The following is a 20370-nucleotide window of genomic DNA, read 5'->3' as shown; positions in this document are numbered from 1 at the left end:
CAGTTCATGAACTAATGGTGCACACAGAATACAAAATAATTATAACAAGCCACTACGCAAAGGAAAAAACACTTCTTGGGCCAGGCAGGATTACAGATTTGAAAATACACTGTACGAAGACAATGTGTAGGACTGATCATCAAAGACACAGTGGGCAAAGATGGTTCTTCATTGTAGGAACACACTGAATGATGCTGTTGTATTGTGTGGTTCAGAGTCTGTTGACAAGGACAAAGTCAGGCATGCATATGATTTTTATTTTTTGGCCATATTTTTGATTTTCTTTAAAACGTTACCCTTCGGGTGTAGAACCAGAGGTCAAGAAGCAAGATTTCAGAAACCTAGTTCAGTATTGGGATAGAACACCACATTGTAGGTATTACGTGTAATATAATTAACACTATACTATATAAGGGCGTAATACTGGTGTTATGTGGCAAATATCTCCACTGTCTCTAAGGCTCTGTAGAGACCACCCTGCCAAGTTTTAGCCTCATCACAAAAAACAAAAACAAGACAATACAAGGCTTTTCGTGTATAGATGCGTATATATCCTGTACACTATTACAATGAGTGTGCTCACTAGTCCCCTTCAAATCATAAGCCTGTTGATTGTCTTTTCCTTCATATGCATCTGAACGTGGCGCTCAGGGGCCACTAGTAGTCGCTGTTGGCCCCGAACCCTAATGCAGCTGCCTGAATGTGAAGGAATTACATGTTACAAATATTACAAAATTGTCCACGCAAGTTTATGTGCAAAGCCAGCACGTAACCTACGAGAATCTATGGACTAACCCAAGACTAGTTCACTAGCTCGACCTTAAACTGTCCTGCTAAAGGGGCTCTGTGTGGAGAGAGACTGCCCTCAGCCATGTGAAACAATAGCCACCGCAAAGTAAAAGGTCTCACAATGCAATAATAGAGGGACTCACCTGAAAAACACTATAGTTTCCCACAGATAAATCCCGAGTGCGTTTAATCTGCACATTTTGGCAGGCTCAGGAGCTTTGGGCCACCGTTAGCACAATTCCTGCTGAGATGTCAGACTTGCGATGTGGTGATGATGGATTCTTCTGTGGCTCGTTGGGAATACGGCAGATCCAAAAGTAAGCCAAAAAATAGTTTAAGACCATAGAGACGAGGCGACCATTTTTTCCAGACAGTGGCTATCGATTAGCACAACGCGAGGCTTGAGTTCACGTTACAATGCCGCGGAGAGAGAGAGAGAGAGAGAGAGAGAGACAGACAGAGAGAGACAGAAGGAGAGAGAGACAGAGAGAGAGAGAGAGAGAGCAGAGCTGCTTGCGGAACTGCAGCCGGTTAGAGAGCTGCTTCGGGGGAGACACTGAGGTAACTGGAGGAAAGGAAATTTCAGCTGTTCACTCTGGGCAATCCATAGCCAGCGTTCTCACACAGAGGCTTCGTATTCGCTCCTTCACGAGTGCAGTTGACAGGGTGGTCGTTCGTAAGTCTGTCCGGTTTGAAGCAAATGGAACTCTCGACCTCCCCCTCCGCCTCAGAATCCCACAGAAGTTGTGTGAATCTGTTACAGGCTGCACCTACACGACCGCTGCTACTGTTTCTTCACGCTTTCAGTAACGTGCATTCCAGTAAAACCATGCGTTTCCAGCCACACGCAGTCACAGGGACCCCGCCGGCGCTGACTGTTGTGCTTCTGCAGGTGCTCTTATTTCCTACGTAGTTGTTTCCCAAGGGTGAGTCGTTACTGCTGCATGGAGCTCGTTCCATTGTCTGGTCGAGTTTAGGAGACGCAGCTCGTTTTCGGTTTCATCTTATTTTCTCTTCCTCCGTTTAGAATCCCCTCGGCGCATGCAGAACGGTGCGAGCGGCGGTGGGTAGAGCTTCTTCCATCGCTCGGAAGCCCCGCGTAATCGCTGCCAAAGCCCTCCGTGTTCCCTGCTGCAGTCATTTACTAAACTCAAAAAAGCAGCTCACCTTTCAGGCCACGCCCACACGTCGCTCTCATTGGTCCGGACGGAGCTCGAGACAACGGCCGCGTCACCGGATTGGAGGCGAGCTTTGCTACTAACATGCAGCTCTCCGTGCCATGCATGCAGGGCAATAGCATTGCAGCAGCCCCCACAAATTACTTTTAAACGCGTCGCTGTCACATGCAGCTTGCAGTTTTTCTTGATTGTTTAAACACATTTTGGGACACAGTTTCTCCGCTTTCAAATGCACATACACATTTTCAAGACTCTCCACAAATTTAGCAGATTCTCTATTGAGAGCAAAATGATGCTCTGGCTATAAAACCATGAGCGTTCTCCTAAGAATGAAATCACATAAGAATACCAGTCACATCAATATATGTATTTCTACAGCAAATCAGGTTTTCCACACAAAAAGAAACCGAGAAGGTAATTGTCTGGGTTTGCTGTCTTTGATCTGAAGAAACTGCAGACAAGCAGGCTGCAGACAATGGCCCATATTTCTGAAACTTCTTAGAGTAATGATACTGATTTAGGATCAGATTATGCTTTTTATTTAACACTGAATGCAATTCCATGACCTGGTGAGGCCTGATCTTACATCGGTGCTCTTGCTCTGTGATGCTTGATAAATGTGGGCTATTGGAAATAAAAACTAAATATGCAGCACACTTTAAAGAGCCTAAAAATAAACTCAGAACACAAAACAAGGCTTATTGGAAACCTTTACAAATTGTTTCTAAGAACAGATGAATAAGTAGGTAAATAAATAATAATAATAATAATAATAATAATAATTTAATCTCCATAAGTGATCTACTTCAGCCAGTGTTTTAGAAATTTTCTTCAGTCTGCAGTTCCTGCCTCTGATGTTGCTACATGCATCCTCCATAACTTCAAATAGATATAAGCAAAAGAGAGTAGCTATTTTATTTGGATTTAGGATTGGTGAGTATGGTGGGAGGTGTAAATCAGAGCCTTAAGTTGTTTCTAGAATGGCTTCAGCAGAAAAATACAGGCCAAGCACAGACCACAGACGTCTTGCTGTTTCTCTCCTTCTCTGTCTCTACGTACTCCTCTTGCTTGCTTCATCATACAGCTGGCAGCATTTGCTGTTTTTTATTTATGTGTCTGCTGCTGGGGCTCTTTGGCCGAATGCTGGCAGGAGTAGCCAGTTCATACGAAACATTACTGTGTGGCTTCTAGAAAGTAAAACGTGCATAATGCATTATTTTTGCGTATTTCCATTATATATGTTTTTTTATATTTCGATTTATGGTAAATGTCTCTGACTATCTGCCTTTATCTTTAAAATATTTAATGAGAGATTATCATGAATTTCAGGATTAGAGATGGAGACCTGTGTTTAGTGTTCTGCAAAAAAGTATGTAGGCAGTTTCTTATGAGAAAGAAATTGAGGGAAATGTGTCCAGAGTTTTGCTGCCTTGAACTTTGCCAGCATGCAATAACTAAGTGTAAGCAATCAAGAAAAACTGTAATGGAATAGGGGTTTTAAAGAACACTGAGATATGTAACTGAAGGGTTTGTTCTGCGATGCATTATAGACGCCCTGTGATGGACTGGCGACCTGTCCAGGGTGTTTCCTGCCTTCTGCCCGATGACAGCTGTGATGGGCTCTGGGACCCTACGTGACCCAGAGGGAGAAGCGACTTAGAAGATGTGTGTGTGTGTGTGTGTGTGTGTGTGTGTGTGTGTGTGTGTGTGTGTGTGTGTGTGTGTGTGTGCGTGTCTGGGCATTATAGATGATTTCCAAGTATTTTCTTTTTTTCATGATACACTATATTTCCAAAAGTATTCACTCATGTGCCTTCACACACGTATGAACTTGAGTGACATCCCATTCTTAATCCTTGCGATTTAATATGATGTTGGCCCACTCTTTGCAGCTATAACAGCTTCAACTCTTCTGGGAAGGCTTTCCATAAGGGTTAGGAGTGTGTTTTTGACCATTCTTCCAGAAGCACATTTGTGAGATCAAACACTGATGTTGGACGAGAAGGCCTGGTTCACAGTCTCCGCTCTCATTTATCTCAAAGGTGTTCTATCGGGTTGAGATAAGGACTCTGTGCAGGCCAGTCAGGTTCTTCTACACCAAACCCACTCATCCATGTCTTTATGGACTTTGCTTTATGCACTGGTGCGCAGTCATGTTGGAACAGGAAGGGGCCATCCCCAAACTCTTCCCACAAAGTTGGGAACATAAAATTGTCCAAAATCTCTTGGTCTGCTGAAGCATTAAGAGTTCCTTTCACTGGAACTAAGGGGCCGAGCCCAACTCCTGAAAAACAACCCCACACCATAATCCCCCCTCCACCAAACTTTACACTTGGCACAATGTAGTCAGACAAGTACCATTCTAAAGTCCAGTGGTGGTGAGCTTTACACCACTGCATTTGACACTTTGCATTGCGTTTGGTGATGTAAGGCTTGGGTGCAGCTGCTCAGACATAGAAACCAATTCCATGAAGCTCTCTGTGCTGTTCTTGAGCTAATCTGAAGGCCACATGAAATTTGGAGGTCTGTAGTGAATGACTCTGCATTAAGTTGGTGACCTCTGCGCACTATGCGCCTCAGAATCCGCTGCCCCTACTCTGTCATTTTACGTGGCCAACCACTTCGTGGCTGAGTTGCTGTCATTCCCAATTGCTTCCCCTTTGTTATAATGCCACTGACAGCTGACTGTTGAATATTTAGTAGCAAGGAAATCTCATGATTGGACTTGTTGCACAGATGGTGTCCTATCACGGTACCACGCTAGAATTCACTGAGTTCTTGAGAGCGACCCATTCTTTCATAAATGTTTATAGAGGCTGTCTGCATGCCTAGGTGCTTGGTTTTCTACACTGTGGCCATGGATGTGACTGGAGTACCTGAATTCATCGATTTGGATGAGAGAGTGAATACTTTTGGCAATATGGTGTATATGATCTTGGAAGTGGGCTTTACACATACATTATGATTAATACGATTAATACATATGATTAATGGTGGAATACAAATGTATTTGTTATACAATGCTTCCAAAAACTGTTCTCAATAGAGACACATCATTGTAGAATGAAATTCTTCAAATCATAATCAGCATTTTCTGGGTGATGAAACTCCAGTGAAATGATTTCACGTGTGTATAAAATGAATGTGTGTAGTGAAAAGAGCTTTTATTCCTTGGAAGATTGCACAGTCTGGATACAGCGCACACCACCTGTCTTTTATTTATCCAAGCCGATCGATATACCAGACTCCTGGAGAAGACACCTGGTGCTGGACTGTGCATTTCTCTACTCACTGAATTCAATTGTCCGTTGAAACGTGATGCTGGTTCTGATGCGTGCAGTTTCACAGAGTGGTGGACATGCAGAAGACAGCTAACGCCAACCCCCCCACCCCCACCCTCCCCCTCCCCAAGTGTTGACTGCACTAACAGTGTTCATTGGTGTCCTGTTGGGCTTAAATGAACACGGTAGGTGTTGATTCAACACAATAGGTCTTAATTCAACACAGTAGATGTTAATTCAATACTGTAGGTGTTACTTTAACACTGGGCGCTATGCTTCGCAACAGTTTTAAGGAGAGTGTGGTGGAAATTACACTGAGTCACTGAGCTAAGGGGAACAGCATTTCAGCCTGGAGTATGTAACTATTGTATTGGCCAATCAAGAGACAATATAGGCTGTATCACTCTCATAAGAGTGTGGCACTTAAAAGTTTTACTTCTCTAATTATTGCTGAGTAGTTTGAGTAGTCTGTAGGCTTCTCATAGCATTTTCACTTGTGTCCACAATCACCTCTATGGTTGGACAGAAGATATTGAAAAGGGGCATGGTGCCTCTGCTGCTGGAATTTTTATTTAATCCACACTGTTTTTTACTTTCTTAAATTAAATGATAAAATGTTCAACATTATTTTGGCTCTCCTTCAGTGCACTGCTGCTCCCATTATCCCACAGCCACAGGACAGGGGGGGGGGTGCAAAAATGAGTACACCCCTCATATTTATGCAAATATTTTATTTTGTATTATTTTATATCTTTTCATGGGACAGCACTATAGAAATGAAACTTGGATATAACGTTAAGTAGTCAGTCTACAGCTTGTATAGCAGTATAGATTTACTGTCCTCTGAAAATAACTCAACACCCAGCCATTCATTTCTAAATAGCAGGCAACACAAGTGAGTACACCTTACAGTGAACATGTCCAAATTGTGCCCAATTGTGTTCTTGTCCCTCCCTGGTGTCATGTTACTCAACATGGATATTGATATTCAACATGGCACCTCATGGCAAAGAACTCTCTGAGGATGTGAGAAACAGAATTGTTGCTCTCCACAAAGATGGCCTAGGCTATAAGAAGATTGCTAACACCCTGAAACTGAGCTATGGCACAGTGGCCAAGGTCATACGACGGTTTTCTAGGACAGGTTCCACTCGGAACAGACCTCTCCAGGGTTGAGCAAAGAAGTTGAGTCCACATGTTCAGCGTCATATCCAGAGGTTGGCTTAAAACAATAGACACATGATTGCTGCCAGCATTGGTGCAGTGGTTGAAGAAGAGGGAGGTCAGCCTGTCAGTGCTAAGACCATATGCCGCACATTGCATCAACTTGGTCTACATGGCCGTCGTCCCAGAAGGAAGTCTCTTCTGAAGCTAACGCACAAGAAAGTGTGCAAACAGTTTGCTGAAGACAAGCAGTACAAGAACATGGATTACTGGAACCATTTACTGGAACTTGTTTGGCTCAGATGGTGTCCAGCATGTGTGGTGATGCCCTGGTGAGGAGTACCAAGACAACTGTCTCTTGCCTACGGTCAAGCATGGTGGTGGTAGCATCATGATCTGGAGCTGCGTGAGTGATGCCCGGCACTGGAGAGCTGTGGTTCATTGAGGGAAACATGAATTCCAACATGTACTGTGACATTCTGAAGCAGAGCAGAGCCCTTTGGAAACTGCACCGTATGGCAGTTTTCCAACACAATAACGACCCGAAACACACCTCCAAGATGACAACTGCCTTACTGAAGGAAAAGATGATGGACTGGCCAAGTATGTCTCCAGACCTAAACCTAATTGAGCACCTGTTGGGCATCCTCAAGCGGAGGAGGACCACAAGGTGTCTAACATCCACCAGGTCCGTGGACATCATGGAGGAGTGGAAGAGGATTCTAGTAGCAACCTGTGCAGCTCTGGTGAATTCCATGCCCAAGAAGCTTAAAGCAGTGCTAGATAATAATGGCGGTCACTCAAAATATTGACACTTTGAGCACAATTTGGAAATGTTCACTGTGAGGTGTACTGACTTGTGATGGCAGCTATTTAGACATTAATGGCTGTGTGTTGAGTTATTTTCAGAGGACAGCAAATCTATACTGCTATACAAGCTGTACTCTGGCTACTTTATAGAAATGAAACTTGGATATAACTTGGTGTTGTTGCATGAAAATATATAATAAAATATTTGCAAAAATGTGAGGATTGTACTCACTTTTGTGAGATACTGTATATGTCCCTTCGGCCTCCCCTTATTTTGCACTAGTGATATTAACCCTGTCCATTCATGTTTAAGTTATAAAGAGTTTCTGTCCAAACTAATTTTAATAAGGCACAACACCTGGCCAATAATCAGAGCAAAGATCAGAGATAAGAAAAGTGTATGTGAGGATGTGGGCCCCTTAAATATAATATAAGGATGTACTTGCATAAATAACAGATAAAAAAAACCACCAGATTTTGGCTCATTCTCTAAGAAACAACTAGCATTCAGAATCCAAAATTAGTTAATAAATTATAGATTAGTACTGATGATAATATCCAGTACAGGCTGTGTTCATTTGCTAGGCTTTTTCTAGGTTTCGTCTTCAACATAGTAAAAGATTGACTGACAAAGTACTACAGAGAGAAAATATTCCGCAGACTTCTGCGATGACAGAATAATCCATTTACAGAAATAACAGTAAAGGTGTTGTTTTCATTAATAAGCCAGTCCCATTGATTGCAGCAAATAAAGAATGCCACAGGAGAGCCAACCAATTTTGAATGTCAGCCACATTGGCTTTGCCTGCCTGCACTTTATGAGATAGTTTTATGTTGTCTCAGATGGTGCCTGTCTGGCCATGAGTTTTTATTAAAGCCAAGCTGTGCTGTTACGGATAGCCTCTAGTTCATAAAAAGTGAGTTTGCAGAGCAGAAAGAGTGGTGCTTTGGAATGTTTGTGTCAGGTGTTGGACTGTGTGTCAGCTGTGTGAGATGAAGTGCGTGGAGAAGGGCATTTGAGCGATGAACCATTAAAAAGCTCTGTTTTCAGGTGTTTAAATGTCCTGGCCAAATGAGTCTGCAGAGGCCAACCTGATCCCTCCGCTTACTTGATGAAATGTACCCAAAAAACAGAATGTAGTTCCTTTTAGGTGACTTATTGAGACAGATGGCAAACTGACCCCATGTTTATTTGTGCTAACTTGTTTGTTTGTTGTGTAATAAAGTATTGATAACAGTAAAATGGCAAAGAAATTATGTATAAATATCTTGTGTGTTTATGTGTGTGCGTGTATAGTATATATATATATATATATATATATATATATATATATATATATATATATATATATATATATATATACACATACACACACACACGCACAAGATACTTTACGTTAAAAGTAAAGAATGTTTTTCCTTCTCACATAAAGTTACATACAGTACTGTGCGAAAGTTTTAGGCATCTAAGCCAATTTTTAAACAACCTCAGCAGTGAGTTTATCACAATATACATTAGAATAAAGTTGTATTCATCATTCAAATAAACATAGAAACAATAAAAAGAAACAAGAATTTCTTGGGTCCATATTTTTCCTTGACACCTTCACAGCCACCACAGAGACTTGTTAATATCATCAATTACATCATGAGCGCAATTTACTGAAGCACTGACTGGTCAAACCAGGAGTTGCTTTTTAACTACATATAATACCGGGATTCCTCGAGGAGAGGTTTGAAAATAGTTAATATTATATAATGGTTTATATATATATATATATATATATATATATATATATATATATATATATATATATATATATATATAATTATTTATTAATGTTCTATAAATTTTGTTTATTAAAATGCTAACACTTTTCTCAGCAAATAAACACATACTACACAAATGAATAGATTTTGAAAATGTGTCTCACACAGTACTGTATGTGTATGTATGTAGTTGGATAACTAGTGAACAAAATCAAAGAGAAATTGGACTCTGCAAAAGCTCAAAATATCATTAAGGATGAGTTCTGTGGAAACCAAGCAGCAAGTGTGCTCATGCAGTGATGGCTCTGGAATTCCTCCTGTTTTCTCCTTATTGCATTCTGCCCATATCAACATTCATGCACCCACGAGTGCCTTCACAGGAACTGGAGAGCTCACTTGACTTTCCACGGTATGAATCAGGATGGCAGCTAGCCTTGATCATACACGCTGAATGGGCACACCTGTGACTGGGACACTGCATCCAGGAGCAAACACGCACCAGAGAGACGACTGTAGCAGGTCACACATGGTAGTTCTGAATAGCAACTGTCAGAGCTCGCTTGTTTAAACATCTACTCTAAGAGGTCATTTTACCTCAGTGATGTCCTTTGATTTTCTTTTGTCAACTACTCAGTGCAGGCCTGCAAGTCAGAGGGATGGATGGATAGATGGAAGGATGAATAGATGGATGGATGGCCATTAAGTAGATGTTTTTTTTGGCATCAGAAAAAAGCAGGAAAGATATATTTAACTGATAATTACAAAAAAGGCCTTCAACACTAAGTACAATATCTAATCCATCAGCATTTAACTTGTCCACTCTTTACTTTTGTGCCCTACTGCCGCTTTAACTCTCCCATTGTTTTAGTATTAAACCCAGCCAGTTACAGATGTGGCCTCCTAACAAAAGCTGTTCCTAGTGGAGTCACTGATATTATGTCCCCCTTCCAAGAGACACTAACATTCACACAAACAACTACCCAAACACACCTGAGCTGCCTTACAAACTTCCTTTTCATGAGCATCTAAAATGAGGTTAAGAAGATATTTCTGAGAAAAGCAGGTGTAAGATTACATGAAAATGGGGAAAGAAAAATAACAAGAAAAAAAATTCTTCTAACAACTGTGCAAGACCTGGTAGACCACCACAACAGTCACCATCAGATAAGCAGCACTTAAACCTTTCATCTTTGAGACAGAGCAGAAAATTAAGCTCCACTCTTGCCTCACATCTGAAAGAACCCACAGGTGTTTCTGTCCAGGCTTCCACTGTGAGAGGACAACTCACTTTTAGAGTTTTAAAGTAAACTCCATCAAGAGACTATCACTGAAAAAAGTAAATAGACAAAAAAGAAGAAAATGTGCCCTGGAATTTACACCAAATGTGGACATCAGAAACATGGAGTACGTTTTTATGGCTTGATGAGTCTAAATTTGTAGGTGAGATTACTTTGATCTTGAGAAGGAGAAAATGCAGCCAACTTCTAAGACTGAACTTTAGAAGTGTAGAAAAATATCCCTGCAGATTTCTTAAAAAACACTGAACACTGAAGAAATTATATTAATTTAATGGCCATTCTGATTGGAAATGAAATAAATAAAAGGATGGACTCTAACATTACAAGTATTGTAAATAGGCAGGTAGACAGATGTCTAGTAGCCAAAAACTAGCATGATCCTAGGTAACAGTAACTGGTGGCTATTAGCTTTGGACTGTTATTAACAATGTTGGCGACTTAGCGTCCTCCTTTGAGAATGCAGTGTGGGGTTTCTGTCTTTGGGAGAAATGTCTCACATTTGTGAAGTGCATAGTAAATCCACCTGTCTTAGAGTGAAAGATCACATTCTCTGCTTCTCATCCTGGCTCAGTATGATTAGAGAGAGTACATGTAGGTCATGTCGAGTGATGCATCAGAAGCAGACAGTATGAGATTATGGCTTTCTCTACAAATTCCTTTAAAACTTGGATGAAGCCTCTGTTAGGTGACTTGCGTTACAAGCAGCTCCCGAAAGTCTTGCCTGTTCAAAATACTGTATCATTTACGAGACAAGAGACGGCTGTCTTGACTTGGTAAAAACGCATCAGTTTATTTGATACGTGAAGGAGGTTTCTGCTGGAAGATATATGAAAGCTGTGTAGCTGTCTGAGATACGTTTCTGCCATTATCTGGGTTTCAAAGAGCAGCAGGCAGTGCTACCAGTGATGGAAGTGAAGTCATGCAAATTCCAGCTAGTAAAAGGAGTCAGATTAAGGTAAACATGGCATTTGGATGCCTGCCAGATCTTACACACACCAATGACAAATTTGTCGTATCCATGGAGAAACAGTTCTGGCATGTGCTAAATTGAGAGTAGATCTTAGCTCACTGCTGAAAGTACTTAGCAATAATCTCTTACATAAGGGGGAAGGCAGATGTCGGCCTGCCTCATGAATTTTAACAGGTGCTCCTCAGGCCAATACAGCTAGCCATGATGCATGCTTGGCATCGCCATACAAATGCTTACACATAATGCAGTACACGGCTCCCTCTCTGCAACCAAACTTAACCTTGAGTGATAGCACAGCTGCCACTGGCAATCACATTAAAAGCCACATTTCTTCATATTCACGCAAGGGGACTACATTTTGTAATCTTCTTAATTTGGCAGACAGATAAATTGTAGTGCTGGTCCTCAGTTGCCACAGATTGTTGTATCTTCAGCACGAAATGTCCTTGGGGCTTTTATTGTTGTGCGTCAAGCGTCAAGGCCATTTTAATGGGTCTATATGGACTTCTGAGGGTGACAGTTTACTTGAAGGACAACTTTCATTAGTCTGCATAATACCCACATAAGCTTTTCATAATAACTGACAGAAACTTATATGAACATTTGTAAAGGCTTATTCCAACAAGCATCAGCTGTCAGGCAATTTTGTAACAGCAATTTTAAAATAATTTCACCTTAACTAATATGCATTTATAGAAGTCTATATAGGTTTATATCAGTTAATTAAAGGTAATTTAGTCATTAAAGGTATATGTAGTTATTATAGAGCTCTTCAGTAAACTGTTTTATTGGCTTTGTCATATGCACAACAGATACAGGCAGTTACACTGTACAATGAAATTCTTACTTTGCTGTTCCTCCATTCACCAAATATAGTTTTAGAATGAAATAGAAAACACACTGAATAAGTAGAATGACACTAAAAACAAAATTGTAAAAAAAAAATAAAAATACTGTTATACTGTTATGGACACTGAGAAAGCGTGGCTCATTTTAAATGTGTTCAAAAGGCATTTAGGTCAGGGTTCTGTGCAGGCCACTAGAGTTCCTCCACACCAAGCTTGTCACCTGATGTATGGACCTTTCATTGTGTACTGGAATGGGAAAAAGCTTTCCTCAAACTGTTGCCAAAAGTTAGAGGCATATTGCTGCTGTGGGAGCAAAACCTCTCCAAAATGGTAACTTTACAGGAGAAGGAAAAAAACAAACTTTACTTTGAGTGTAAGTCAAAGGAACCAGAGGTTTTTCCCAAAGTAATTTTAATTTGGTCCAATTTACACACAGCGTAACAGACAACAGGCATTTTCAAATCATCAAAAACTAAAAATGGATACGAGATTTTGTTCCAAAAGCAGCAATAAAATTATTTTTACCCTTCTTTGAACCCACACTCTGGAAAAACAGCCATTATCCCTCCTCAACCAAACTTTACCTGCACTATGCATTCAGGTAGGTAACCTTTACTTCACAATACACATAGTGATCTTAGGCTTGTCTGTACCTGCTCAGCCTTTAAAACACATTTCCTTAAGCTTAAGATGTTGCTTCCAGAGGCAGTTTGGAGCTCTGCAGTGCATGATGCAACTTTTTTATGTGCTACACACTTCAGAACTTGGCAGTGAACCTGCATGGTCTACTGCCATGGCTGAGCTGTTGTTTTTTCTAAATGCTTCCATTTCACAGTAATAGCACTTACAGTTAGCCATGGCAGATCAGGGCAGAAGTTAACTTGTGACAAAGGTGTTATCCTATGACGGTGCCAAGTTTAAAGACACTTTAGTATGGCACGTTGTACTGCTAGTGTTTGTTGATGGAGGTTGCATGGCTATGTGCTTGATTTTATACACCTGCTGGCAACAGTGTGGATGTGGCTGTGAATGCAAAGAATAATTAGCAAAGGTTTCCACATACTTTTGGCCATATAGTGTACTAAAGGATAAATGTCAAAGACTACATTTACACTTCAAAAGGAGAAATGAGTATGTCACTCTCCTTAATTGAGCTCCTAGTGCACTAGTGCACCTAGGGCGAACCTGCTGGGTTATTGAGCACAGCATAGTCAACGATCAGTGAGCACACCTGGAAAATGTTAAAAGGAGGACTGGATTACGGTAGGTACGCAGAGATGGGAGGCTGTGAAAAACAGCTTGTCAGATAACTGAAGTGTATGGCTGAATTTGTAAATACAATGAAAGTTTTATGGCCCTGTTGCCCAGCCTACCCATAGTTTTATTCCCGTGAGCCAGCATAATACCATCTTGCTCTCAGTCAGAAGATGACCTCTAATTTGAACTACAGCATGGAGAACGTGTATGAATAATGCATCAGACCAGTCTGCTTGTGTTATTGGTCTGGGAAGGATACAATTACATCCCCCTCAGGTGTCGAACTTAAGTTGTGCAGTTTTTTTATGAAAAGGATGAAGCTTACTGATTCTCAGAAGCAAAATGGGTATTTCTCAGGGTGACGTGCTGTGATTTTAGACTACACAAGTTAATTTGATGCTCTGAATGATAACATTGAGACACATTTAAAAAATAATAAGAACTGGTTCTGGTAACCAAAGGAAATGTCTATCCAAAACCTGCTGATTATTTTGGTGATGGTATCTTAAATGACCTTCTCTGTCAAGCCTAAATTCTCTCAAGAATGATTTGACACCAGTGATTCATGCTGGAGGTAGAAGAGTAATGAATTTGACTGTGTGCTGAGTTCAGACATTGCGTGACCTCTGCATTAACATCATTGATTAGTAGACACTTCTGTGCTGACCTATGACAAAGGAGCTGATGGGACCAATACCACCTCCACAGTCTAGAAAGAGATGATGTTAGATGTTTTAGCATTTGTTTAGGCTTTTTAGCACAACCAAAGTTTTTTTGTTGTGTTAAAACTGTGTTTTTATTGTGCTAGGCCTTAGGCCCAGGGTTCTGCAGCAGTATGAGGAAAGATAAGAAAACCTGCAAACAAATGCTATTTTGCTTGGAACAAAAATGAAACCTGAAAATGTGATTATCCTTAAGTGTTCTAAAGCACAGATGCTAATTTGTCTCTTTTTAATCTCTTTTAATAACATTGCTTTTTCATTGTGTTGCCCTATAGCTGCAAACACCCAAATGGTTTTGCATCAACATCACTTCTCCTGGGACTTTGTTAAGTGTATCATTTTGTGAGGTTTATGTGGCTTTGCATTCTAAAAATAAAGGTGCTTCAAACCACTCTTTGAAAAATTCCATAAAGGGACCACTTTGGTTACCCAAAGAACCTGGCATGAAAAATAGATGTGTGAGATTTTAAGAACCTTCACATGATCTAAAGCTTCTAAATCAATTTAGGGGTTGTTGCTAGAACGTTATGTGGAGGTTCTTCACACTTAATTGTTTGTAACAAAAGAAAAAAAACCACAAGAGTGGTTCACAAAGGAACCATCCACTGCAAGGTTTTCAGGGATCCAAAAGTAGTTCTTCTATAGCATCACACAAAGAACCTTTTGCTTTTTTTTTAGCATCTGTGAAACACTTGCCAACTTTGCTTTTTCAAAGTATTGTGGCATCATAATGAGGACGAACCAGAGAAAACTATTTCTGCTCAGGAAAATTCTCTTTTATTGAACAAGCAGAATAAGCAACTGAAAAAGAGCCAGAATAGCATAAAAAGTCACTTCTAACCCAATAACTCCTTTTGTAGGAAGCTGACACCACCCACTAGTTGCCCAATAGCTTATTATTTATGTCCTCCAAACCTCTAAACACCAAAACGGTCAACGTCACATCTTGTGGGACTTTCTTCAGTGTATCATTTTACAAGGTTTATGTGGCACGCACAGTCCAACACAATAAAACACAATCAACTCAAACATGCATCATATACTAACACACAACTACATTAACAGCAACAAAAGCAACAATAAATGTCTCTTTTATGGACGGGAGTGAAGTGCACAGCGCAGTTTTGTATGTATATGGTATTTTTGTGTATATTTATCTTTTGCATTTTCAGAAGGGGAGTTTGCATTATGAGCTCTATGAACGGCATATAACATTGCTTCTGCTTTTATTTTGACCATAATAAGCTTCTGTAAATTATTGTGGACTAGTTGGTAGCTATACCTTGGAATAATTTACAGTACAATTCCATAGCTTCTGGGTCCTTATCAATACAAACAATACTTCTCGGTCATTTGAAATAACTGGCTTTCCAAACTGTTTTATTATTCAGTGCCACCAGAAATTTCTGGACTTTTATGCAGACGGCCAGTATGCAGTACTCAACAATGGCTATTCCAAAACTGTACATTTCTTTTTGTCAAAGAATTCCTTCGAAAGGCAGCTGGTATGTTTCAGATCATTATTGTGTGGGTAGTGTCTTTGCAGACTTCTGCAGATTTGCATCCAAAACATCTGCTTAGTTTATAATTCCATCAATGAACGCAAGCTCACCAACACCACAGTACAAATACCCTCCCCTTAGAGTTATCTACCTCTGTACTGTAGAGTAGAATTCTTCTCCAGGATACCTCCACACAAAGAGTCTGCAATCAGTTTGATGTTGTGCTGTTTCTCTCAAAAAAATATCATTCTGTTGAACATTTTATGAAGAACCAAAGTCCACCAATGGTTAACTTGCTAAAGTTTCCAAATACTTTTTGGAGCCACTCTAGGCCTGGTAGGCTTGCTTGCATGTAACAGGAAGAAAATAAACTATTTTTTCATTTTGTTCTAACCAGTTTAGGAATGTTCTGTTGAGTTGGAATGCAAGAGCCCTTATTAGGCCTTCTAGAATGGGCACTATAGTTCTGGAAGTCTCTAAAAGGTTCTTCAACAACCTCTGAAAAAAACAGAACTGTATCAAGGGACAAATTAGATCAAGCAAAAGGCCATTGCCAACTCTGTTACTGGGTGAGTACCTCAAACACTCTTGCGCAGACCATCCAGCACAATTTCTACCTGCATGTATGTGACTTTGAAATCAGGAATAGCAGTTAATAAACCCTTCTGCCCTGAGTAAGAGTGAACAATATGACAATATATTGTCATTATTGTAATGAATTACAATTTAGTGACGGCATAAACTGCACATTAACAAGCAGCTGATTGGAAGACGGCCTTTTGTGCCATTATCATATTTAGTAATGGGTAATGTGGCGCTCATGTTTTGCTGGTGCATTTTGTCCTTTCCAACTTGTTTGCAAACTTCAAACAAAAAATTCCGAAACGTAACATGGCATGCAGAGGTATTGTGATATTACCTTTACATTTTGGGCATATTGCCCACCCTTTGCCTTGCCTTTACCTGAGTAAACTAGTCTACATTCTAATTATGATAGCAGGTTTAACTTGCTGCATAGACATTTTTGACATGGCATGAGGAAGATTGATAAGCTTAAAGGTGGAGAATAAAAGCACAGTGTTTCAGCCTTCAGGTTCCTCAGCAGCAGTGAATAGGAATTCTGTCATTAACTCTCTGTCGGGGCGATAATTGGCAAGGTCAGTGGCAGTTGACATCTGCTTGTCCTGCTAAATGCTATCAAACAGATCTGAGTGGCCCGCGAGAGAGAGAGTGAGAGAGAGAGAGAGAGAGAGAGAGAGAGAGAGAGAGAGAGAGAGAGAGAGAGAGAGAGAGAGAGAGAGAGAGAGAGAGGAGTCAGCCAGAAGAAGCTGCGAGCTAAGACAACTCTGCTGAATCGTAGACTCTCTTGTCCACCCTGCAGCGAGGGAATATACTCATTAGAAGTGCCTGCTGCGTGCTGAAAGCAGCCATAATGTAGGCTCAGTGTGCTTATTGCAGCGCATATTACACACGTCTCATAAAGCGGAGAGAGGATATGGGAATTTTCGTGGTCATCTGAGACGTGCTTCGAGAAAAGGTCCTCAGATGAACTTTTACTTAATATGTGCAATCTGAGCACAGCTTGCATGTTATTCAAGCGGTTGTGTTATACATTGTATTTTTCATAATGTAACTGCACACACAAAGTCAAATCTAGTCTAATGACACTTCAGAAATGTAACTGGAATAAAGCTGTATATATGATTTTCTCCCTGCTCTTCATCTATATTATTCCTTGTAGGCCACAGCCCAGCTGCATCCCCAAAGGGCATTATGAGCAGATGTAGCAGGCGAGAAGTCAGAACGAGCAAAAAAGAGCTGCGTCGTGCAAAAAAACAGAGTCCAAAAAAAATCGTGCAGCACTTGATGAGTCATCAAGCCAGCACTGCCACATACAGCGTTACATCTCACTATGTAAATACAGTCCTCTGACGCACAGTTCTCATTAGCCTGCAATTTATCTACCCAAAAATGAGTAAGAAATGTATCTCAACTGGGCCCTGCATTATAAAATGGGTGTTCTCTACTACAAAGTACAAATTCAACAGTCATTTTGTTTATCAAACTCACTGTTATGTCCAGATCTCATTACTGATAACATGCCTTGTGAAATGGTGTCTGTCATTATTGCTCCTTTAATCTCTATTAACTGTAATAAATGAGTCATTCTGGGATTTAGAGAAAAAGTGTATAAGACTATATCAGAGTAGACCTTGTAGGAGCATGGCCAGCTCTAGCATACTGGGGGCACTAAGCAGGATTTCTCTGGGCCAGATCCTCCCATGTTGTTAGCTAATATGCTGTAACATTAAAGGCTAAAACTATTAACAATTTCTACCACAAGCTGTCCAAATGATTCAGTATTTAAATACTGCATGAGGAGATCCAATCAAAGTCTGGGTATATAAGCTACTTTTGAGAAAGAGCAAAAGTCAGCCAGCCCACCAGGTAAACCTGTTGGTAAATAACACCGGAGCAAAGCAGCCATTTCAAAAGTGAGGAGGGCAGAGTTGTCAGTACATGACACCCTTTAACCCCACACTTGTAGATTCAGTATTACTATTATAAAGCCTGTAGCAGCATTTGCATTTTTACAGTCAAGCTAATTTGAGTGCTTGAGGCAAAAATACACCAACATACTCCACAGGGAAGTTAACTAGCTCACAAACATATGGTCCAAAATTAGCCTTTCAGAGCTTTTAGCCAGACACGCACTCTGCTCCGAGAACACACATCTATGGTTATGCTCCAAAATAAGAAGCTGGTCCATCACTGACCAATGGTGGGATAGTTGCTCAAACCATAGTCCATTGTGAATTACTACTTGTATCAATCTGTAATGGGAACACCTTTCTTATTACTACAAAGGAAAAGTAATCTCACAATTCTCATTACTTTTCATCTATGTTACTTTCTAAACCCCAAACAAATCTGTACCAATCTTACATAGCCAACCTCACATCACTTAAAAGATATCTCACCTACTCGTAAGCTAAATCCAGTCTGAGAAAGTGAAGTAAAAGTCCATTAGCTGGCCACTGGGTGGGAGAAAAGGTTACTTGACTGGCCGTTTAAACAGGGAATGCAGTATTAACTATCATTCATTAAAAGTTCTTTTAAATAGGAAATGATGGTGCTATGTCTGTGTTGCTTAGATGCTTCCCCAATTATTTCTGCATCACTTATTTTAATGAACTCTTTAACTTTTTATTTAAAATGGTGCATGAAAAGTTAAACGTTATGCTGTGCAGAGTGAGAAGCAACTAACGTAGAAAGCATTACCACAACAAAATTTGTCAGTCAGTGAGCAAAACTACCTCTTCTAGGTGGTCCAGCACAAATGCTAGTGTAAATATTCACTGTTTCAATGGGCCATTTAACTGAGTCACTACAATCAGATCATGGTGATAAGTTGTTATGCCAAGTGTAAATAGGGCCATGGATGTGGTCTCCTTACTGTTGCTATTTACCTTTGTTTTCTAGTGCTTTGAGTAATAAGGACAGTAACAGCAATGAAAATTCTAGCAGTTTTTCCAGCGTTGATGGTAATTCTGCTTGCTAGTAAGCAGTCTGTTGAGTAAGTCATATTTATTGAGAGAGGAAGTTGAATTCCAGCATGTTTGTATATGCTGTGACATATTACTTCACAGCTTCACACAAGATAAACTGGAATAGGCCAAGCGTATTCTTTAACACTAGTGCTGCGGATGTGTGGCGGTGTGTCAGCCCATTTCTCGGCCTTTAAAACAGTAGCGAGCTTTGACTCCTTTCTTCTCTCCAAATTACCAAGCAAACCCTCGCTCACGCTGACAGGCCCAATTTCGTCCTGCGCTGCTCTGAAAGTGAGAGTGACATTACTTAACTTCAGAGCCTTCATCCAAACCGCAAACAGCCCAATGAAACCCAGAGGTAAACACAGCTCGCAGACTCCTCTTATGCCTCCCCTGCCGATTATTGGAAAGTTGGTTCATTTTGTTGTTTGATCACTTCTCAATGGCACTACACTGCAGAGAGCTTCACAACTCAGTGGTATAGCTGTCACGTCCAATGCCATCAGGGTGATCTCGCAGGATGCAGGCCCGGGGTCTCTCCGCTAATTATAGTGAGTGCTTTGTTGTGCACTCTGCGGCTCACTGCGAGATGGTTTCGCAGTGGTCCTGACGTTCACATCAATAGCAGTTTGAGCATGATGGATTTTCGGTGCCAGCAACACAGGCCACAGCTCGATTATAAATTCGCCCGCGTCCTGTGATGCAAGAGGTACATGTTGAAGATCAGACACGAGCAGGCGGAATGGATGAAAAAAAAAACTCAAACCCCTGGGTTTCAGGCAATTTTAGTAGTCCGAAGCCAGATGACAGCGTCATTCTTCATGTCCAAAGAACAGCCCTCAGAGGCTTTGTGTCAATGACTAATCCTTCATTAGTGAAATGATGTTCTCATTAGTTCCTTTGTTCACCTAGAGGCAAAAGAAAGTTTGTGCACCGTGATATCTTATATTTTTGGTTACCAGCAAAATGATGAAATTCTTTTTTTTTGGACATGGAGAGAGAAGCAGTGAAGTAAACAGTTTCTGGCAAGCCAGCGCCTGGAAGAAGAGAGGAGAAATGTTGCTATGAGGGGGGCTCCTAGAACACAGAGGCGTGTTTTTTATGGTTTCATTTCATCTGGGACAAGCTTCTGTTGTAGGCCTTATCCTCCGTCTGATCGTGTTGAGTGGTGATGTATGGTGCAGCAAGATTAATACAATTTACTCAACAGCTTTGCTGTAGAGCCTCTTA

The 20370-nt window shown here is 40.6% G+C and overlaps 1 protein-coding gene across 2 annotated transcripts in view; it reads right to left on the bottom strand.

The window, feature by feature from the left end:
* Positions 1–1954, bottom strand: part of glra1 (glycine receptor, alpha 1) — a 73760-nt gene extending 71806 nt beyond the window's left edge. The window contains exon 1 of one of the 2 annotated variants that reach the window (XM_017690047.2): positions 933–1954. In XM_017690047.2, coding sequence (XP_017545536.1) covers positions 933–988 — 56 coding nt within the window. In that variant the 5' untranslated portion in view covers positions 989–1954. The remainder of the gene's footprint in view (positions 1–932) is intronic. The other variant, XM_017690050.2, reaches the window with a different exon arrangement.
* Positions 1955–20370: the final 18416 nt, after the last annotated feature.

This window comes from Pygocentrus nattereri, chromosome 8 (assembly GCF_015220715.1).
Source record: "Pygocentrus nattereri isolate fPygNat1 chromosome 8, fPygNat1.pri, whole genome shotgun sequence".
Classification (NCBI taxonomy): Eukaryota; Metazoa; Chordata; class Actinopteri; order Characiformes; family Serrasalmidae; genus Pygocentrus; species Pygocentrus nattereri.
Note: the sequence above shows the minus strand (reverse complement) of the source record. Positions and strands in the feature narration are given on the sequence as shown.